General features: G+C 46.9%; 2 protein-coding genes across 6 annotated transcripts in view; one reads left to right on the top strand and one right to left on the bottom strand.

Moving 5' to 3' along the window:
- Positions 1-213: 213 nt before the first annotated feature.
- LOC134758736 (putative HTLV-1-related endogenous sequence) lies at positions 214-16,003 on the bottom strand. Of its 3 annotated transcripts, XR_010134259.1 has the most exons (3): positions 15,608-16,003; positions 12,593-14,259; positions 214-2,440 (listed from the first exon to the last, which is right to left on the bottom strand). XR_010134259.1 is itself a non-coding variant. In XM_063707621.1 (2 exons), exons 1-2 carry the CDS (start codon positions 15,986-15,988, stop codon positions 2,378-2,380), a joined length of 444 nt encoding a protein of 147 aa, XP_063563691.1. In that variant the 5' UTR covers positions 15,989-16,003; the 3' UTR covers positions 214-2,377. The 3 variants fall into 3 exon arrangements, 2 of the variants coding, with proteins under 2 accessions (XP_063563691.1, XP_063563693.1); XM_063707621.1 differs by lacking the exon at positions 12,593-14,259; XM_063707623.1 differs by lacking the exon at positions 214-2,440 and having other exon boundaries at positions 8,577-14,259.
- RAB4A (RAB4A, member RAS oncogene family) overlaps positions 15,694-18,367 on the top strand; it is a 34,722-nt gene continuing 32,048 nt past the window's right edge. The window contains exon 1 of one of the 3 annotated variants that reach the window (XM_019031641.4): positions 15,694-16,002. In XM_019031641.4, the coding sequence (XP_018887186.1) occupies positions 15,972-16,002 (31 nt within the window). In that variant the 5' untranslated portion in view covers positions 15,694-15,971. The remainder of the gene's footprint in view (positions 16,003-18,367) is intronic. The other 2 variants (XR_008677721.2, XM_063707618.1) reach the window with 2 other exon arrangements.

The raw sequence follows: 18,367 nt of genomic DNA on the forward strand, positions 1-18,367 counted from the left end.
TATTTTTTTTTTTTTGAGATGGAGTCTCGCTCTGTTGCCCAGGCTGGAGTGCAATGGCGCGATCTTGGCTCACTGCAATCTCTGCCTCCCGGGTTCAAGTGATTCTTCTGCTTTAGCCACCCAAGAAGCTAGGATTACAGGCACCCACCACCACACCTGGCTAATTTTTTTTTTTTTTTTTTTTTGTATTTCTAGTAGAGATGGGGTTTCACCATGTTGGCCAGGTCAAACTCCTGACCTCAGGTGATCCACCCACCTCAGCCTCCCAAAGTGCTGAGATTACAGGCATGAGCCACTGTGCCCAGCCAGAGCCTAGCTCGTAATCACTCCGCTCTACTACCTCCCACCTTCCTTTCTTTATGTAATAAGATTGCAGTACACAGTGCTGTACAATAAACAAAATGTTTTTATACACATAGTCACACTTCATCCTCACAGGGATCCTGAGGCAGGAGAACAGTTACCTTTGTATTTCTCCATTTTGCAGTTTATAAAACTGAGGCTCAGAAAAATTGAACTTCTTTGCCCAAGGTCATTCAGGTACTAAGTGGTAGCTGGGACTCAAAGCAGTTCTTCCGACTCAAATCCCCGGTTCTTTCTGTATGCGTCTGCTTAGGCTGCCATCACAAAGCAGCATAAACCGGGAGGCTTAAACAACAAACATATCTCATCTCACAGTTCTGGAAGCTGAAGTCCAAGATCAAGGCATCAGCAGGGTTAGAACCTTCTGAGGGGTTGAGAGAGACTCTATTCCATGCCCCGCTCCTGGCTTCTGGGGGGTGCTGGCAATCCTTGCGCATTCCTCGGTCTGCAGATGCATCACTCCAGTGTCTGTCTCCATTGTCACCTGGCATTCTCTCCTTGTGTGTCTCTCTCCTCCTCTTTTTTTGTTTTGTTTTGTTTTGTTTTTGTTTTGTTTTTTTGAGTCAGGGTCTTCCTTGTTGCCCAGACTGGAGTGCATTGATATGATCATAGCTTACTGCAGCCTCGGACTCCTGGGCTCAAGCCATCCTCCCACTAGCCTTCCAAGTAGCTGAGACTACAGCTGCGTGCCACCATGTCTGGCTAATTTTTAAATTTTTAGTAGAGATGGGGTCTCGATATGTTGCCCAGCAAATCCTGGGCTCAAGCAATCCTCCCGCCTCAGCCTCCCAAATCGCTGGGATTACAGGTGTGAGCCACTGCACCCAGCCTCTCCTCCTCTATAAGAACACAGTCATACTGGATTAAGGGCTTGCCCTAATGACCTCACCTTAATTTCATAGTTACATCTGCAAAGACCCTTTTTCCAAATAAGTCTGCATTCACAGGTACTGGGACTTAGGACTTTAACATATCTTTTGGTGGGGGATACAATACAACCCACAGCATTTTCATAACTCATTTTTTCCCTTAGCAGACAATCTTTAGAGCATCGTTGGACTGTGCCTAAACTGCAAATTCTTGGAATCACCCTGCTGGTGCTGGCCTTGTCACAAAGCACAGCCTGGGAAAGGAGCATTCCAGAAGAGTATGTCAGTGAACCCACCAGGGGGCACTACGTGACCAGAAAATAACCCCAAAACACCAGCGGTTTCATTAAATTCCATTCTGTTAATGAATATTGTTTCTTAACTTTATTTCTTAAATCAGCAACTTCACATTTGATAAAGAGTCAAGGATTTCCTGATACTCGAATCACAGATTTCTGAGCAGCTTTAAAACTCATTGTTCCCCTATATGTAGCAGTGGATTGCTAGTAGCCCCACCAGGTCCTCGAATTGCTCTGGAATGCCAGGTGGAGCTAAATTGAGGGGTCAGGAACTCCTCATTGGATGTGAGATTCAAGTGAGATCATATATCTAAAAATAAGCTGAAGAGCAGGATAGCCAATCTCTGCAGGATTGGAGTCAATCTATCTCTGGGAGGTAATGTTCAACTCTAAGCAAATCTGCACGAGAAGAGAAATCTGCATTCGGCTGCTGCTTCCTGGCTGGCCCCACTGCTCCTCCCTTCCTTCCTGTTCAGACACATGTCCCACAAACTTGCCCCGAAACCCCATTGCCTACCAGGTCCCAAAGAGGCCCCAAGTTCCAAAGCCACTTCCCCTACAAGCACAATTTCCAGTTTCCTTAAAGTCAGCAGTAAGGAAAGGCCTCTCCTTAACTGAAACAAAACGTGAAATTCTTTTGGGCAAATCAAGAAGGGATCTGGAAGGAAAATCCACAGGGCAGCCTCAGTATCAGCAGTCCCTGAGTCCCGCCCCTGGGTGGTGAATCTGTTCCTTGGGATTCTGGCATTTCGCCTTAACAGACGGCGCTCTTCTGGGCTGATTGAAAGGCTCGGCATATTCTCTCCATGGTTATCCTTACTGTGTGCTTATAGGTGGTGCCAGCACTCATTCATTCATTCCACAGATGTTTGTTGGGCACTTAAAATGTGCCTGACACTGGGGCAGATGCTACAGGAGAAAAAAAAAAAAGAAAGCTCAAGTCTCTCCCCTCAAAGATTTTACATTATCAGCTCAGAGGGCTCCAAACTCCTTGCCCAGCCAATACCCAGCAATTCCTACAGAATGGGGGCAGGGGGAGTAAATTTTTAAAAGAAACTGAACAGATAATGTTTTAAGGAGGAAATCAACCATCTCAACAGAGAGGATCGAGGAAAAGTTCTGAGTCGAGATCCTCCCTAAGAAAGGAGGGAGAGAGCCAGGTGCAGTGGCTCACACCTGTAATCCCACCACTTTGGGAGGCTGAGATAGGAGGATCGCCTGAGGTCAGGAGTTCGAGACCAGCCTGGCCAATGTGGTGAAACCCTGTCTCTACTAAAAATGCAAAAATTAGCTGGGCGTGGTGGTGGGTGCCTGTAATCCCAGCTACTCAGGAGGCTGAGGTAGGAGAATTGCTTGAAGCCAGGAGACAGAGGTTGCAGTGAGCCGAGATCGCACCACTGCACTCCAGCCTGGGCAACAGAGCAAGACTCCATCGCAAAAAAAAAAAAAAAAAGAAAAGAAAAGAAAAGAAAGAAAGAAAGAAGGGAGAATGCAGGAGGGAGAGTGAGACTCAGGAAAGAACAGGGGAAGCTGACAACCACCCTTTTTCTACCAGCTCTCATTCAGCCCATAGTATGTTTCTAACCCATAGATATTTCTTTTTTTTTTTTTTTCCCCTTTTTTTTTTTTTTTTTATTGATCATTCTTGGGTGTTTCTCGCAGAGGGGGATTTGGCAGGGTCATAGGACAATAGTGGAGGGAAGGTCAGCAGATAAACAAGTGAACAAAGTTCTCTGGTTTTCCTAGGCAGAGGACCCTGCGGCCTTCCGCAGTGTTTGTGTCCCTGGGTACTTGAGATTAGGGAGTGGTGATGACTCTTAAGGAGCATGCTGCCTTCAAGCATCTGTTTAACAAAGCACATCTTGCACCGCCCTTAATCCATTCAGCCCTGAGTGGATACAGCACATGTTTCAGAGAGCACAGGGTTGGGGGTAAGGTTACAGATCAACAGGATCCCAAGGCAGAAGAATTTTTCTTAGTACACAACAAAATGAAAAGTCTCCCATGTCTACCTCTTTCTACACAGACCCAGCAACCATCCGATTTCTCAATCTTTTCCCCACCTTTCCCCCCTTTCCATTCCACAAAACCGCCATTGTCATCATGGCCCGTTCTCAATGAGCTGTTGGGTACACCTCCCAGACGGGGTGGTGGCCGGGCAGAGGGGCTCCTCACTTCCCAGTAGGGGCGGCCGGGCAGAGGCGCCCCTCACCTCCCAGACGGGGCGGCTGGCCCGGCGGCGGGCTGACCCCCCCACCTCCCTTCCGGGCGGGGCGGCTGGCCGGGCGGGGGGCTGACCCCCCCACCTCCCTCCCGGACGGGGCGGCTGGCCGGGCGGGGGGCTGAACCCCCCCACCTCCCTCCCGGACGGGGCGGCTGGCCGGGCAGAGGGGCTCCTCACTTCCCAGTAGGGGCGGCCGGGCAGAGGCGCCCCTCACCTCCCGGACGGGGCAGCTGGCCAGGCGGGGGGCTAACCCCCCCCACCTCCTTCCCGGACGGGGCGGCTGGCCGGGCGGCGGGCTGACCCCCCCACCTCCCTCCCGGACGGGGCGGCTGGCCGGGCGGGGGGCTGATCCCCCCACCTCCCTCCCGGATGGGGCGGCTGGCCTGGAGGGGGCTGACCCCCACCTCCCTCCCGGACGAGGTGGCTGCCGGGCGGAGACGCTCCTCACTTCCCAGACGGGGTGGCTGCTGGGCAGAGGGGCTCCTCACTTCTCCGAGGGGGCGGTTGCCAGGCAGAGGGTCTCCTCACTTCTCAGACGGGGCGGCTGGGCAGAGACGCTCCTCACATCCCGGACGGGGCGGCAGGGCAGAGGTGCTCCCCACATCTCAGACGATGGGCGGCCGGGCAGAGACGCTCCTCACTTCCCAGATGTGATGGCGGCCAGGCCCCATAGATATTTCTAACTGAGAAATATCTCCGAGCAACATGTCCTCACTGCTCAGACATAAGGATTTTCTCACTCACTGCATTTAATGCTGTATTCAATCTCTGCTGTTCTCTGTTCCATTTTCCACAAGTGGCAGTGCCTTTAGGAACAAAACCATTCCTCAACCCCCAGCAGGATTTCTCCAAATGTGGGACCACCTGCATTAGAAATACCTGGGGTTGGCCGGGCACAGCACTCATGCCTGTAATCCCAGCACTTTGGGAGGCCGAGGTGGGGGGTGGATCACCTGAGGTCAGGAGTTTGAGACCAGCCTGGCCAACATGGTGAAACCCCACCTCTACTAAAAATACAAAAATTAGCCTGGCATGGTGGTACGCGCCTGTAATCCCAGCTACTCAGGAGGCTGAGGCAGGAGAATCACTTGAACCCGGGAGACGGAGATCGCAGTGAGCTGAGCTGAGATCGTGCCACTGCACTCCAGCTTGGGTAACAGAGCAAGACTCCATTTCAAAAAAAGAAATAATAATAATAAAAAAAATGAAGGCAGAGATAGGAGCAATGCTTGCTGGGAACATCAAAAATGGCCAGTAAGGCACCAGAAGCCAGGAGAGAGGCCTGGAACAGATTTTCCCTCAGCTCTCGGAGGGAAGCAACCCTGCTGACACCTTGACCTCGGACTTCTGGCCTCCAGAACTGTGAGACAATAAATTTCTGTTGTCCAAGCCACTCGGTCTGTGGTACTTTGTTACAGCGGCCCCAGTCATCTAATCCAGGAAGGTGACATGGTGCGACACCACAGAGTTTGATTGCATGCCTGCTGGCCTGGTTGCTGGTCCACACCATTTCAGGGAAAGGAAGAGAAAGTCTAATGACTCTGACCTAAATCTCTCTCTCTCCTGTAAAGTCACAGGGAACATCAATAAAGCCAGGAAGCTTTTTCTATTAGGCCTCATTAGTCTTCCATTAAAGGGCACATTTCACCAAGCTGATAGATGGAAATGGTATTGGCTACTGTCTGGGCCCTAATAAGAAGCTGGTGGAACACAAACGAAGATGTTTGAAAGGGCAAGAAAGACAAGCTGCTGAGAGGTGTAGAGCTGAAGCGTATGGTGGGTGGGCTGTGCAGTGGAGAAACCCCCACCCTAGTTTCCTGGAGTAGGTTACATCTTCCCATGTGAAAGCCAATAATCCGTTATCAAAACTTCTCAAAATGAGCCCAGAAAGGGCTGGAAAAAGGCATAAAAGAACTCTTGGGGGTGACAGAAAAGTTCCATACTGGGACGAGGTTGAAGTTGTCGCATGACCGTGTACATTCGTCAAAACTCATTTTACACTTAAAATTGGTGAATTTTGTTGTATGTAAAATTATACCCCAGTAAAGCTGATTAAAATGTTAAAATTAACCATAAAAGAAAATTTCAGTTGGTGGTGTTCAGGGATTATTTTATTTTATTTTTGAGACGGTGTCTTACTCTGTTCCTCAGGTTGGAGTGCAGTGGCGTGATCTTGGCTCATCGCAACCTCTGCCTCCTGGGTTCAAGCGATTCCCCTGCCTCAGCCTCCCGAGTAGCTGGGATCATAGGCATCTGCCACCATGCCCAGCTAATTTTTGTAGTTTTAGTAGAGACGGGGTTTCACTATGTTAGCCAGGCTGGTCTCGAACTCCTGACCTCATGATCCGCCTGCCTCGGCCTCTCAAAGTGCTGGGATTACAGGCGTGAGCCATGGAGAATTTTTTTTTTTTAAGCAGTTGTTTTGAAAACTATCTTTTAAATAAGAAACCAGGCTGAAAACAGGCCATTTAATTTGAAACACAGTATCAAAAATAAATAAGTAAATAAAAGATAATTCTATGGTACTTTTATCAGAATATGGAGGAAACACATAAATATAATTAAAAAGAAAAGAGGAACCAGAAAATCCTCTTTTTCTGAATACAAAACAAGAATTTAAATGACTGGAATGAATAATCCCTGGGTATCAATGCTGTTAAATGCAGAAATAAGCAGAGATGCATCACATTAGAACTGATGGAAGATTTGCTGGTAACTTTCAAATGTGAAGATGAAGGTAGGAAATTATCGTATCACTGAACTCAAGAACTCTATCCACAACTCTAGCCTTGGCTTAATGTTGTAGACTGTTATTTGCAGCATATTCCTGTTAGATAAACAAAATCTCTGTGCTTTGGAGGATGACAGACTCAAAGATCTGAGTTTCATATTAGAGAACTGGATGTTAACTTCAGGACTATTTTCTATCTTAAAGCTAACCTAAGCTTATGCTGAATTTGTAGAAGTGCTCTGGGAATGTTTTCTACCACAAACACTTTTTCATCTGTGCCTCCGTACTTATTTGGCATCACAGTGCAATAAAGAGCCCTGGTTTGGATGTCACCCTTGACTATAACATAAAGATAAGACGAGCAACCTTGTCAGGTGGTGTAAGGATCAAGGGAAGTGACATAAAGCACCCAGAACAGGGCCTGGCTCAACAGAGCGCTGTTTTCCTTAGGCATTAAATAATTCAATGCCTTTTGAAATCACAGCTCTGTGTTTTGGGCTTTTTATACTGCATTTTTAAAAGGAGAGGTGTCAGTTTGGTTTGGTTTGAGATAGCGATTCCAACATTGATACATACTAGCTGTGGAAACTGGACAAAATACATAATCCATTTGGGCCTTTGTTTCTTCATCTGTAAAATGGGATAATAACTCCCTTATAAACCTGTTGTAAGAATTAGGTTTTCTAATACATGTAAAGAAAGCACTTAGCACTATACCTAGTGTTTATCAAGTACTCAATAAATTATACTAGTATTAGATGATACTTTAGTTTTATTATAGCCTTCCCACAATCACTTGGTAGCATATAAGAGATCCACTATTTTTTTTTTTTTGAGATGGAATCTCTCTCTGTCACCCAGGCTGGAGTACAGTGGTGTGGTCTTGGCTCACTGCAGCCTCTACCTCCGGGGTCAAAAGATTCTCCTGCCTCAGCCTCCCAAATAGCTGGGATTGCAGGCATGCACCACCACATCCAGCTAATTTTTGTAGTTTTAATAGAGACAGGGTTTTACTATGTTGACCAGGCTGGTCTCAAATTCCTGACCTCAATTGATCCGCCTGCCTTGGCCTCCCAAAGTGCTGGGATTATAGGTATGAGCACAGAGCCCGGCCAGAGACCCCCACTTTTAAATTTCCCATAAATCAACATATTTACAATTAAGTTCATTACATTAAATCCATAGAGAGCTGTTGAGTTTTGTTCCATTCATTCACTCATTCAACATCTTCCGAGTGATTGAGGGTTTACTATGTGCCAAATACTATTTTAGGCATGGGGATGGAGCAGGGAACAAGGCCAAAGCATTTCCTGCCCTTATAGAACTTATAATCTAGAGAGGGAGCACACAATAAACTAATAAAGGATATGTATTTTAAGTGATGTTAAATGCTATGGAGTGGGGCATAGAACAAAATAGGGGGCGAATGAAGTGCTGGGGGGATAAAATGGAGAGGGGTTGCTATTTCATATAAGAAAAGAAAAGCCCCCCTCATGAGGTGCCCTGTGAGCAGAACACATGGGGGCTGTGAGGGCCATGTAGACATCTGGGACAAGAGCATTCCAGGAAGAGGAAAAAAGCACATGCAAAGGCCCTGAGGCCAAAGGCTGCTTGATGTGTACAAGAACCAGCAAGAAGGCCTGTAGGATCAGAGTCGAGAGAATGAGGGGTTTGGGGGAGCAGACCATGGATGACTTTATAGGCCATTGTGAGTGAGATGAGGCTTTGAGCAGAGGGTGGCCTGATGGGACCTATAGTCCCCTCCTCCCTCCAACACTGGCTGTTTTTTTGTTGCTGTTTTGTTTTGTTTTGTTTCAGATAGAGTCTCGCTCTGTCGCACAGGCTGGAGTGCAGTGACATGATCTCGGGTTCCTGCAACCTCTGTCTCCCGGGTTCAAGCGATTCTCCTGCCTTAGCCTCCCAGGTAGCTGGAACTACAGGCGCCCACCACCACGCCTGGCTAATTTTTGTATTTTTAGTAGAGGTGGGGGGTTACACCATGTTGGCCAGGCTGGTCTCGAACTCCTGACCTCAAATGATCCACCCATCTTGGCCTCCCAAAGTCCTAGGATTACAGGCAACACTGGCTGTTTTAAAGGAGAATTGTCATTTATTTTTGGTTTTGTTTATTTACATTTTAATAGGATTGCTCTAGCAGCTGTGTTGAGAAAAGACAACACAGGGAGACAACCATAGAAGCAGGAAGGGGAGGTAGCTGCAAAAGGCAGGAGAGAGGTAAGGCGGGCTGGTGCAGGAGATGGCCAGGATTCGGGGGTGGGGCAGTGGGAGTAGCAAAAGCAGATTCTGGATGCTCTTGACAGTAGAGCCTGTAGGACTTGCTGATGGATCAAATGTGGGTGTGAGAAGTCAGGCAGGACTCCCAAGGTTTGGCCCTGGTGTGATGTTTAATATTGTGTCAACTTGATTGAAGGATTCACAGTATTGTTCCTAGGTGTGTCGTGAGGGTGTTCCCAAAGGAGATTAACATTTGAGTCAGTGGACCGGGAGAGGCTGACCCACCCTCAATCTGGGTGGGCCCCATCTAATCGGCTACCAGAGCGGCTAGAATAAAGCAGACTTGCTGAGTCTTCTGGCCTTCATCTTTCTGCCGTGCTGGATGCTTCCTGCCCTCGAACATCAGCCTCCAAGTTCTTCAGCTTTCGGACTCTTAGACTTACACCAGTGGTTTGCCAGGGCCTCTTGGGCCTTTGCCCACAGATGGAAGGCTACACTGTCGGCTTCCCTATTTTTGAGGTTTTGGGACTTGGACTGATCCACCACTGGCTTCCTTGCACCTCAGCTTGCAGACAGCCAATCATGGGACTTTAGCTTGTGATCGTGTGAGTCAATTCTCCTCAATAAACTCCCTTTCATATATACATGTATCCTATTAGTTCTGTCCCTCTAGAGAACCCTGACCCTGACTAATACACCTGGCAAACTGCCATTTACTGAGATACAAAAGATTGCAGAAGGCACTGGTTTGGTCAAGAAATCTGGATGTTTGGTTTGTTTGTTTGTTTGTTTTGAGATGGAATCTCGCTCTGTCGCCCGGGCTGGAGTGCAGTGGCATGATCTCGGCTCACTGCAACCTCTGCCTCCCAGCGATTCTCCTGCCTCGGCCTCCTGAGTAGATGAGACTACATGTGAGCGCCACCACGCCTGGCTAATTTTTTGTATTTTTTAGTAGAGACAGGGTTTCACCATACTGTCCAGCCTGGTCTTGAACTCCTGACCTCGTGATTCACCCGCCTTGGCCTCCCAAAGTGCTGGGATTACAGTCGTGAGCCACCGTGCCCGGCCTCGGTTTTTATTTCGTTAGTATTAAGAAACCTAATAGGCATTCATTCAAGTGGACGTATCAAGTAAGCAATTGTACATAGAAGCCTAGGCAAGCTAGAAATTAAGGAATCATCAGCTTTAGATCGTATTGAAAGCCTTAAGACCTGATGAAATGAATGAGCAAGTAAGTGACTGCAGAGAAAGAGTGCCACAGACCGAGCTCTGGAGTCAGACAGGAGGAAGAAGCAGCACTCCCTGAGCTGGGGGTTGTGCAGAGTTCTACAGAGAGAGAGAGAGTGCCAGAGGTTTGCAGAGGGTTCCCTTCAAGTCTACTGAGCAGTGCAGGCAAGTGAAGAAATACCTGCATTTCAAATTCCTACTGTGGTAGGCACTCCTACCCCATGCCAGATAAAGAATCACCAGCGAATATTAGAGAAAACAATCCCCAGCACTCATGCACGGCCCAGAGGAACTCCGAATTCCACCAATCACGGTGCAAACCTTCATAACTCAAGGATTTGTTGAGTAGAATGCTGCTCAGGGCCCACCCCCTAAAAAAAGTGTAAAAACATGACCTGAAGCATCAAGCTCTTTCCAAGGAACTTACCTGCACCCCAGAACAAAGCTCAAAAATATTTATAAAAATAAACATTATATGTATCTCAAAGTAAACTTCTCAATGTCTGGCATTCAATAAAAAATTATCTGGCTTGTAAAGTAGGAAAATATTACCTACAATGAAGAGAAAAGCCAATCAATATAAACAATCTCAGAAATTACTTAGGTGATAAAGTTAGTAGAAATGACATATGTTCCATATGCTTGAGCACTAAACACGGAAACCAGAGGACCCAGATGCAGGTCCAGACACCGAGTGAAACTTCTGCGGGTGAAATGGCAATGCCTGAGAGGAAAAATACGCTGGATGGAATTGACAGCAGATTAGATACTATAGGAAAGATGAGTGAATTTAAAGACACAGCAATGGAAATTACACAAAAATGAAAAACAGAAAGAAAAAAGACTAACAAAAAATGAACAAAGCCTGAGTTAGCTGTGAAACAAATTCAAGTGATCTAATATTTGTGTAGTAGAATCGCCAAAGGAAAGGAGAGGCAGGGGCAGAAAAAAATATTTGAAGAAATAATGGCTGAAAAAACTCCAAATCTGATAGCAACTATAAACTCAAAGACCAGAGAAGTTCAGTGAAACTCAAGGACAAGAACTTTAAAGAAAATCAACACCAAGGCACATCATAATCAAATTGCTTCAGACCAGTGATACAGATGAAATCTTAAAACCAAGCAGAGATAAAAGACACGTTGCATAAAAGAAATAAAGATAAGAATGGCAGTTCACTCCTTATTGGAAACAAAATGAGCCAGAAAACACTGAAACGGTATCTTCACGTCAGAAAAAAAAAATTGAAAACCCTAAAAATCGAAATTGAGCAAAAATAACTTCAAACACAGAAGTGAAATAAAGACTTTTTTGGATATATAAAAGCTGAAAGAATTAGTCACCAGCAGATCTACACTTCAAGATCTGTCAAGGAAAGCCCTTCAGACAAAAGGGAAATGAGACCATGGAAATCTAATCTATACAAGAGAATAAGGAGTCTTAGATATGGTAACTATGTGAGTAAATATAAAACACTTTTTTCTTATTGTTTAAATCTATTGAAAAGAATTGGCTGAAAATGCAGTATATATGTACAAAGTATTGAATAGTATTCAGTCTTAAACAGGAAGGAAATTCTGACACATTCTACAATGTTACAGATGAATCTTGAGGACATTATGCTAAGTGAAATATGACAGTGAGGAAAAGACAAATACTGTATGACTCCATTTATATGAGGTACTGTACCGACAGAAGCCAATTCCTAGACAGGAAGTAGAATGGTGGTTGCCAGGCACTGTGGGGAGAAGTGAATGGGGAGTTGTTGTTAAACAGGTACAGAGTTTCAGGTTTGCAACATGAAGCGTTCTAGAGATGGATGGTGGTGATGGTTGCACAACAATGGGAATATATTTAATGCCACTGTACATTTCAAGATGGTTGAGTTGCTACCTTTTATGTCTATTTTACCACAATTAAAAGGAAAAGAGAGACAGAGAATTAGTAGCTTATTAAGTAAAAACAATAACAATGTATGTGGGCGTACAACATATGTAGAAGTACAACATCCCCAGCACAGATGCTGGGGGAGGATGGAAGCAAATGGTTGTCAGTTTCTTATACTCTGTATAAAGTAGTGTATCATCACTTGGAGGTGGACTATGATGAAGACCTATACTATCAACCCCAAAACCACCACTAAACCTCACAAGAAGCTATTCTTCCTAAGCGACAAATGAGATAAAACAATCACAAAAATGCCTCTGTCCACTGAAAAGGCCTAGAAATAGCGGTCCCCCGGAGCAGCAAGCACAAGCGTACACATATATCAAAAATTGTCAAAATGTACACTTTAAATATGTGCAGGCCAGGTGCGGTGGCTCACGCCTGTAATCCCAGCACTTTGGGAGGCTGCCCAGCACTTTGGGAGGCTGAGGCAGGCGGATTACCTGAGGTCAGGAGTTTGAGACCAGCACAGCCAACAAGGCGAAACCCCGTCTCTACTAAAAATACAAAAATTAGCCAGGTGTGGTGGCGCGTGGCTGTAATCCCAGCTACTCAGAAGTCTGAGGCAGGAGAATCACTTGAACCCAGGAGGCAGAGGTCATAGTGAGCTGAGATCACGCCACTGCATTCCAGCCTGTGCAACAAAGCAAGACTCCATCTCAAAAAATAAAATAAAATAAAATAAATAAATACATACATATGTGCAGTTATGCCTATCATACTTCAATAAAATTGTTTCAAATAAAAGCACGATGAGCTGCCTGGACAGGTGAAAATTCCAGTGGTAGTCATAATGTCTTTCCATAGACTTTCTCTTCTCCTTTCTTTCAGGGACATAATAATATTGCATTTCCTGTCCTCTTTGAAATTAAGTGTTGCCACATGACTTGCTTTGGCCCATGAAATGTAAATAGAAGTTCTTATAGCAATTCCTGGTAAGTGCTTCTCTAGCTAATGCACAATCGGTCCTAATGCATAGCCACTCCTACCTGAGTGATTGTGGAGATGCATTTAGATAAAACACACTCGGTCGGCCCGGGTCTAGGAGGGCCCATGAGCAAGTCTCTGCTAGTTGGAGTGGACAGGTAGTCTGAGTGAGGAACTTTGCTGTGTAAGTCATAAATGGGTTGAAAGATCTGCATTACTGCAGTTAATCTAGCCCATTCTGACTGAATATTCCCTAGCAACAGAGGTATCTGATCATGGACATAGTTTTGACAGTGGAAGGTAAAGTGGCCCAGTGACCTCTGAGGTGTCTACTTTCTTGAATATGTGAGTCATATGTCATAGTCTCCACCAGCCTGGGTGTGGAATTGAGCTTCCATTTTCAAGTCTCCACTTCTATGTCCGGAATTTGGCTCCTTCTCAAGGTAACACCCAGGGATTGCTGAGTTCCCAAGTGCTCAGACACAAGTCCACTCATTTTCTTCAATTCCAGTTACCAAAGAAAGTCACCATTCCACCGAGGCTGTGACCAGTGCCCTCCACCAGGCCTAGCTCCAAGAATCTCATGCATCAAGCCCCAGGGCTCCTCACGTTGGGCATTAAATGTAAGGTCATGCCACATTCTTTAACATTGTCAGGAAGCAAAGTACCAGATACTTGAAGGACCCACTGACCTGGAAAAAAGTGGGATCTAGTTTCAGCTTGAAAAAAATCCTTCTTCATAATTACATTTCCCTTAGGCAAATCTCCAACATGCCTAGGCTTTTGTATATCTGTTTTTACTGTGTCACAAACCTCCCCCAAAGAGAAGGGAGACGATAACTGGAGAAAACCACAAATTAATATTCCAGTATTTTTTTCTTCCATATAATCAGCAGTGCCTCAGAATCAAAGCAGTCTCTAAAAATATTTTGAGGAAATTTATTTTCTTCGATCTTCAAAGATCCAAAGTTACTGAGATGCAAAGAATCTTCCACAGTATCATCCAAGGATACTGAATGGCTCCTTCAAACCTCGCCCTTGTATATTTCTTCTCCCAGTTGTGATACTGCAGTTACATTTGCAAACCAAATGATCCCTTTGGGTGGTTTTTCCAAAACAAATCGTCTTTCCCAAAGGCCTACCTAAGTCTTCATTTTCCACAAAGTAGAAAACTGCCCACAGCTTTGAAATGGCAGCATAATTTGTATTTCTACCACCTTGTCCAGGTTTCAGGGATCTCTGGTCCAGTTTCAGTCAGTAATGCTATCACTGCAGCTCACTGACTTCTTTCTTGTAGATAGCGGTTTTTCGTAGGAAGAAAACAACTCTAACGAATAGGAATAACTTCAGGTGATGCTGTTTTCCTCCCGCTTCCTGGGATCACTGTCTTTCCTCTGAAATGGTTTTAATCAGAACCAATCTGTTATACTCAGGAGCCTAAATCAAACACGACATGCAGAGAGACAAACAAGAAAGCAACAAATGATCTGAGCCACTGAACAAGAAATATATACAAAACAGTTTTAGGAATTACAGCTGTCACAACTTTTCACCATGGGGCCTTCTCTGTGATTTAGAAAAAACTGCATTTATTTGTTATTAGGATCGGAGACAAGAGAAAAATACCAACCCAAATAGCCACTGGGGAAGAGGGAAGCTCTGATGCCAATTTATGTGGAGGACGGAGCCAAACTGACTCACACACACACACAAAAGTATGTACTGGCATTTTCCACACAGTCCAGGTCACTTGGGAGCTTAGCCAAGGATATTTTGAGCATTCGACTACCTATTGTGAACAAGGTTGGGAACTATGAGGCGCTATGTGGCCCTGATCAAGCTCAGATGGGCCAAATCCTCAACCAAAATTCTCTTTCCCATAAATGTTTATCTCTACATTTCCCAAAGAAGGGGATTCTAACTCAGTTTTGCTTCTGAAACCAAACTATCCAAGGCCAGGTGAGATGACTCATGCCTGTAATCCCAGCAATTTGGGAGGCCAAGGAGGGAGGATGCTTGAACTCAGGAGTTCAAGACCAGCCTGGGCAACATAACGAGACCCCATCTCTACAAAAAATTTAAAAATTGGCGCGGTGTGGTCGTGTGAGCCCCTAGCCCCAGCTACTCAGGAGGCTGAGGCGGGAGAATCGGTTGGGCTGGGCTGACAGTGCCAGACCCTGTTAAAAAATAAAAATTAAAAAAAACTCCTAAATTTGGAAACACATCCCCAGCTGAGGGCCAGGAGATACTTCTCAACCGTAATCCAGAACCCTCTAAAACGGGATGTGGAGAGGCTGCAGTCTGTAGTCTTGCGATGACCTTTCAGCACCTGGGCATCTTGCGCTTCTGTCATTCCGCCCACACCCGCTCAGCTCCATCCAAGAGGGCCCCGGCAGTTTGGAGTGAAAGCTTAGCTTCCCAACGGGTAAATGAACCTGCCTCCCATTCACAGGGCGACCTCTGGCTGGACACCTGGGGCCTACTGCCTCCTTGTTACACATTAACCAAGTTCTGGCCTCCATCGTAAGAGCGTCAGGGAAGTTTTTTCCTGGCTGACAGCCGCAGATGATGACCGAAGACAACGTCTTAACTGAGACGGGCCAATTTGGCAAATGGACTGCTTTCCTCCCCAGTGTGGGCACCTTCCTCCTCTGTCCGGCAACTGGACCCCACTGTCCCCAGCCCTCTGTCACCCCCAAACCTGCCCACCGCCCGCCTCTACCCGACCCTCCCTCAGGGAAATCGGGACTCAGCCCCCAACGCCCCCACCTGCCGCTTTGCCCACCTCGGCGCACACCGCCAGAGGGCCCAGCCCGCGCACGTGCTTCCGGCGCGCGCCGAAGTCCCCATGCGCCCCGCCCCGGCCTCCCCGTGCGCACGCGCGAACGCGGAGTGGGCCGGGCCTCGCGTAGCCCATCTCCTCTTCCTCCTCGCGGTCGCGGCCGGACGGAGGGTGGAGGGCCCTGCGCCTGCGCGGAGCTGGAGTCCGGCTGGGCCGCAGCCGCTGGGAGACCGGCGGTTGCCGTGGGGACCGGTCGGGCCCCTCCCTCCTCCGGTCCCCCACCCCAGGTCCTTCCCCACCGAGACGCGCCGGCGGACCGCGGGCGAGTGCAGCCGGTGACCCGGCGAGAGGCGGCGCCGCTCCCAAGATGTCGCAGACGGCCATGTCCGAAACCTACGGTACGAGGCCCGGGCTGGCGGGGCGCGCGGGTCGGGCCGCGGGGGGCGTCGGCGGCGCGGGGCCGGGCCTGGGCTGCGGGGGTCTTGAGGGTGGCGGTGGCGCCGGCCGGAGCCGGGGGACGGATCTCGGAGGTGTCTGGGCTTGGGACCGGGATGGGGGACGCGGGCCGCTGGGGGCTCGGGTGGGGTAGCGGGTGCGCGGGGCGCGGGGGGGCTGTGCACAGCGCATTGGCGTGATCCGCCTTTTCAAGTTTCCTCTTGCTCTTTCTCTGCTCTTGCACTCTTAGCGCTTTTCCCCTCTCAGTCTAATATAAATAACTGAAGGTTTGAAAAGCCAGCTTGATGTTCCGTTTCAGCTGCGATATTATCCCCAGCGAGCCTGTGAAGGGCTTAGGGCGACGCCTGTGTTCCTCAAATACTTCAGTTTGACCTTTCCTGGTTTGGAATTCCTTGCTTTACATTGGGATTACAGTGAGGAGTTATTAATAGGCTAATTCATTCATCTCTTCCTCCGGAGACCTCTTGCTTCGTTTATTTCTCCCTCCCTCTCAGTGTTTTTTAGCCTTTTCTGGGTTGCATTTTGGCTATTTATAAACATGTCTTGTCTCCTTCTTAAGACCGTAAGCACCTTGGAAGCAAAGCCCTGGCTGTTTAATCTTTGTTTCCCCTGCAGCACCCAGACCTGGAGGTGCTTGACAAATACTGTTTTGAATAAGCGAAAGCTTTCCCAGTGCATATGCTGTGTGCTTTTTTTTTCCTCCCCTTTTTTGGCCTTGCGTGGTAAGAATAAACAACTTGTACTTTGTATCAGAGTTGAATATTAATAGATGTTTACCAGTCCCTAATCACTCTTTCAGATGTATGTATTCTCAGATTAAGACTTTGATTTGGAGTTTTACAGTCCCAGAGAGAGGCTCAAGTTCAAAATTACATACCTCAAGCCAAATTAGTCCTGTCTCCATCTGTCCTGGCATGCTGCTTCCTTCTCTGCAACAAATACTGTAGAATGGCGTTAGGGAAGCGGGCACCGTGCTGGGAGGGCCGTACGTCCTGCAGAAACACAGCAGACACGGCTCTGGTCTCATGGAGCGTAGTCTATTGAGGGAATGCAGTATTAATCCAGTTGTGATACTAATGAGTGAATAATTAAAAACCAGGCAAGAGTTCTGAAGGAGTGTGGTCCTTGAAAGTGTGTTAGAAAGAAAGATGACCCAGACAGGGGTGTCAGGGAGGCATTAACCAGGCAGCACGCAGAACATCTCAGGCCTGTAGGAAGGGTAACTCAAGAAGGGTGTGTTTTGAGCACCACGCTGGAGAGGTGGATGAGGAGGCAGAGAGGAGAGGGTCTTGAGGAAGGCGTCAGTTTGTCTTGTAAGAAAAAATGGGAACTTTTGGAAGGGCTTCCATGCTGGGGTCACAGTGCATTTGGTCCACCTTCAGTGAGTGACTCCTGTGACTGGTACTGCCCTGTTCTTGGTGACAAAGGGGCATGACATCTGTTCCTAGAAGGCTTAGGAAATCCTCCAGTAAGTCGATGCCTTCATCAGGACAAGTGTTTGCAAATGTTTCTGCAAATGGCGGTGGTCTGGTTCTTCCTGTAGAGAACCACAGTCAGAAATGTTGTAAGGAAAACATGGTCTTTAGCAATTTTTGGTTACATCTTTGCACTTCTTTATTTTCAAGTGCTCTTTAGCCCAGGCTTAGTTTCTTTAACCTGAGTAAGGAGCACGGAGCACTAGGGGAAGGGTGGAATGTCCAAATAAGAAAAGCAAGTGGGGGTCATGAATCAGTAAGAAAGGATTGGAAGAGTTCAGGAGATAGAGCTTTTATGTTTCATTTTTCGTATACGCATGATAACAACTGATAAAATAGAGCATATCTTTGGCATCTCCACTTCAGACACAGTTAACTGAACTTTTGAGTTTCACAGATTGATTACATTCTGATCATAAGGCTTTGACCATTAGTATTCTTATTTCATGGTAACTTCCAAGTATGTTTTTACTTTGCAACTCTGAATTGAATCTTTTCTTCTAATAGAGGAAATTAATCGAAAACTAGTAGAAACTAATAAATAGAAAATGAGGCCAGAGGTGATGGCTCACGCCTGTAATCCCAGCACTTTGGAAGGCCGAGTTGGGCGGATCACTTGAGCTCAGGAGTTCGATACCAGCCTGGCCAACATGGCGAAACCCCAGCCCTATTAAAAATACTAAAAATTACCTGGGCATGGTGGTACGCTTGTAGTCCCAGCTACTTGGGAGGCTGAGGCATGAGAATTGCTTGAACCCAGGAGGTGAAGTTTACAGTGAGCCAAGATTGTGCCACTGCACTCCATCCTGGGCAACAGAGTGAGACTCTGTCT

Source organism: Gorilla gorilla, chromosome 1 (assembly GCF_029281585.2).
Source record: "Gorilla gorilla gorilla isolate KB3781 chromosome 1, NHGRI_mGorGor1-v2.1_pri, whole genome shotgun sequence".
NCBI classification, from domain to species: domain Eukaryota; kingdom Metazoa; phylum Chordata; class Mammalia; order Primates; family Hominidae; genus Gorilla; species Gorilla gorilla.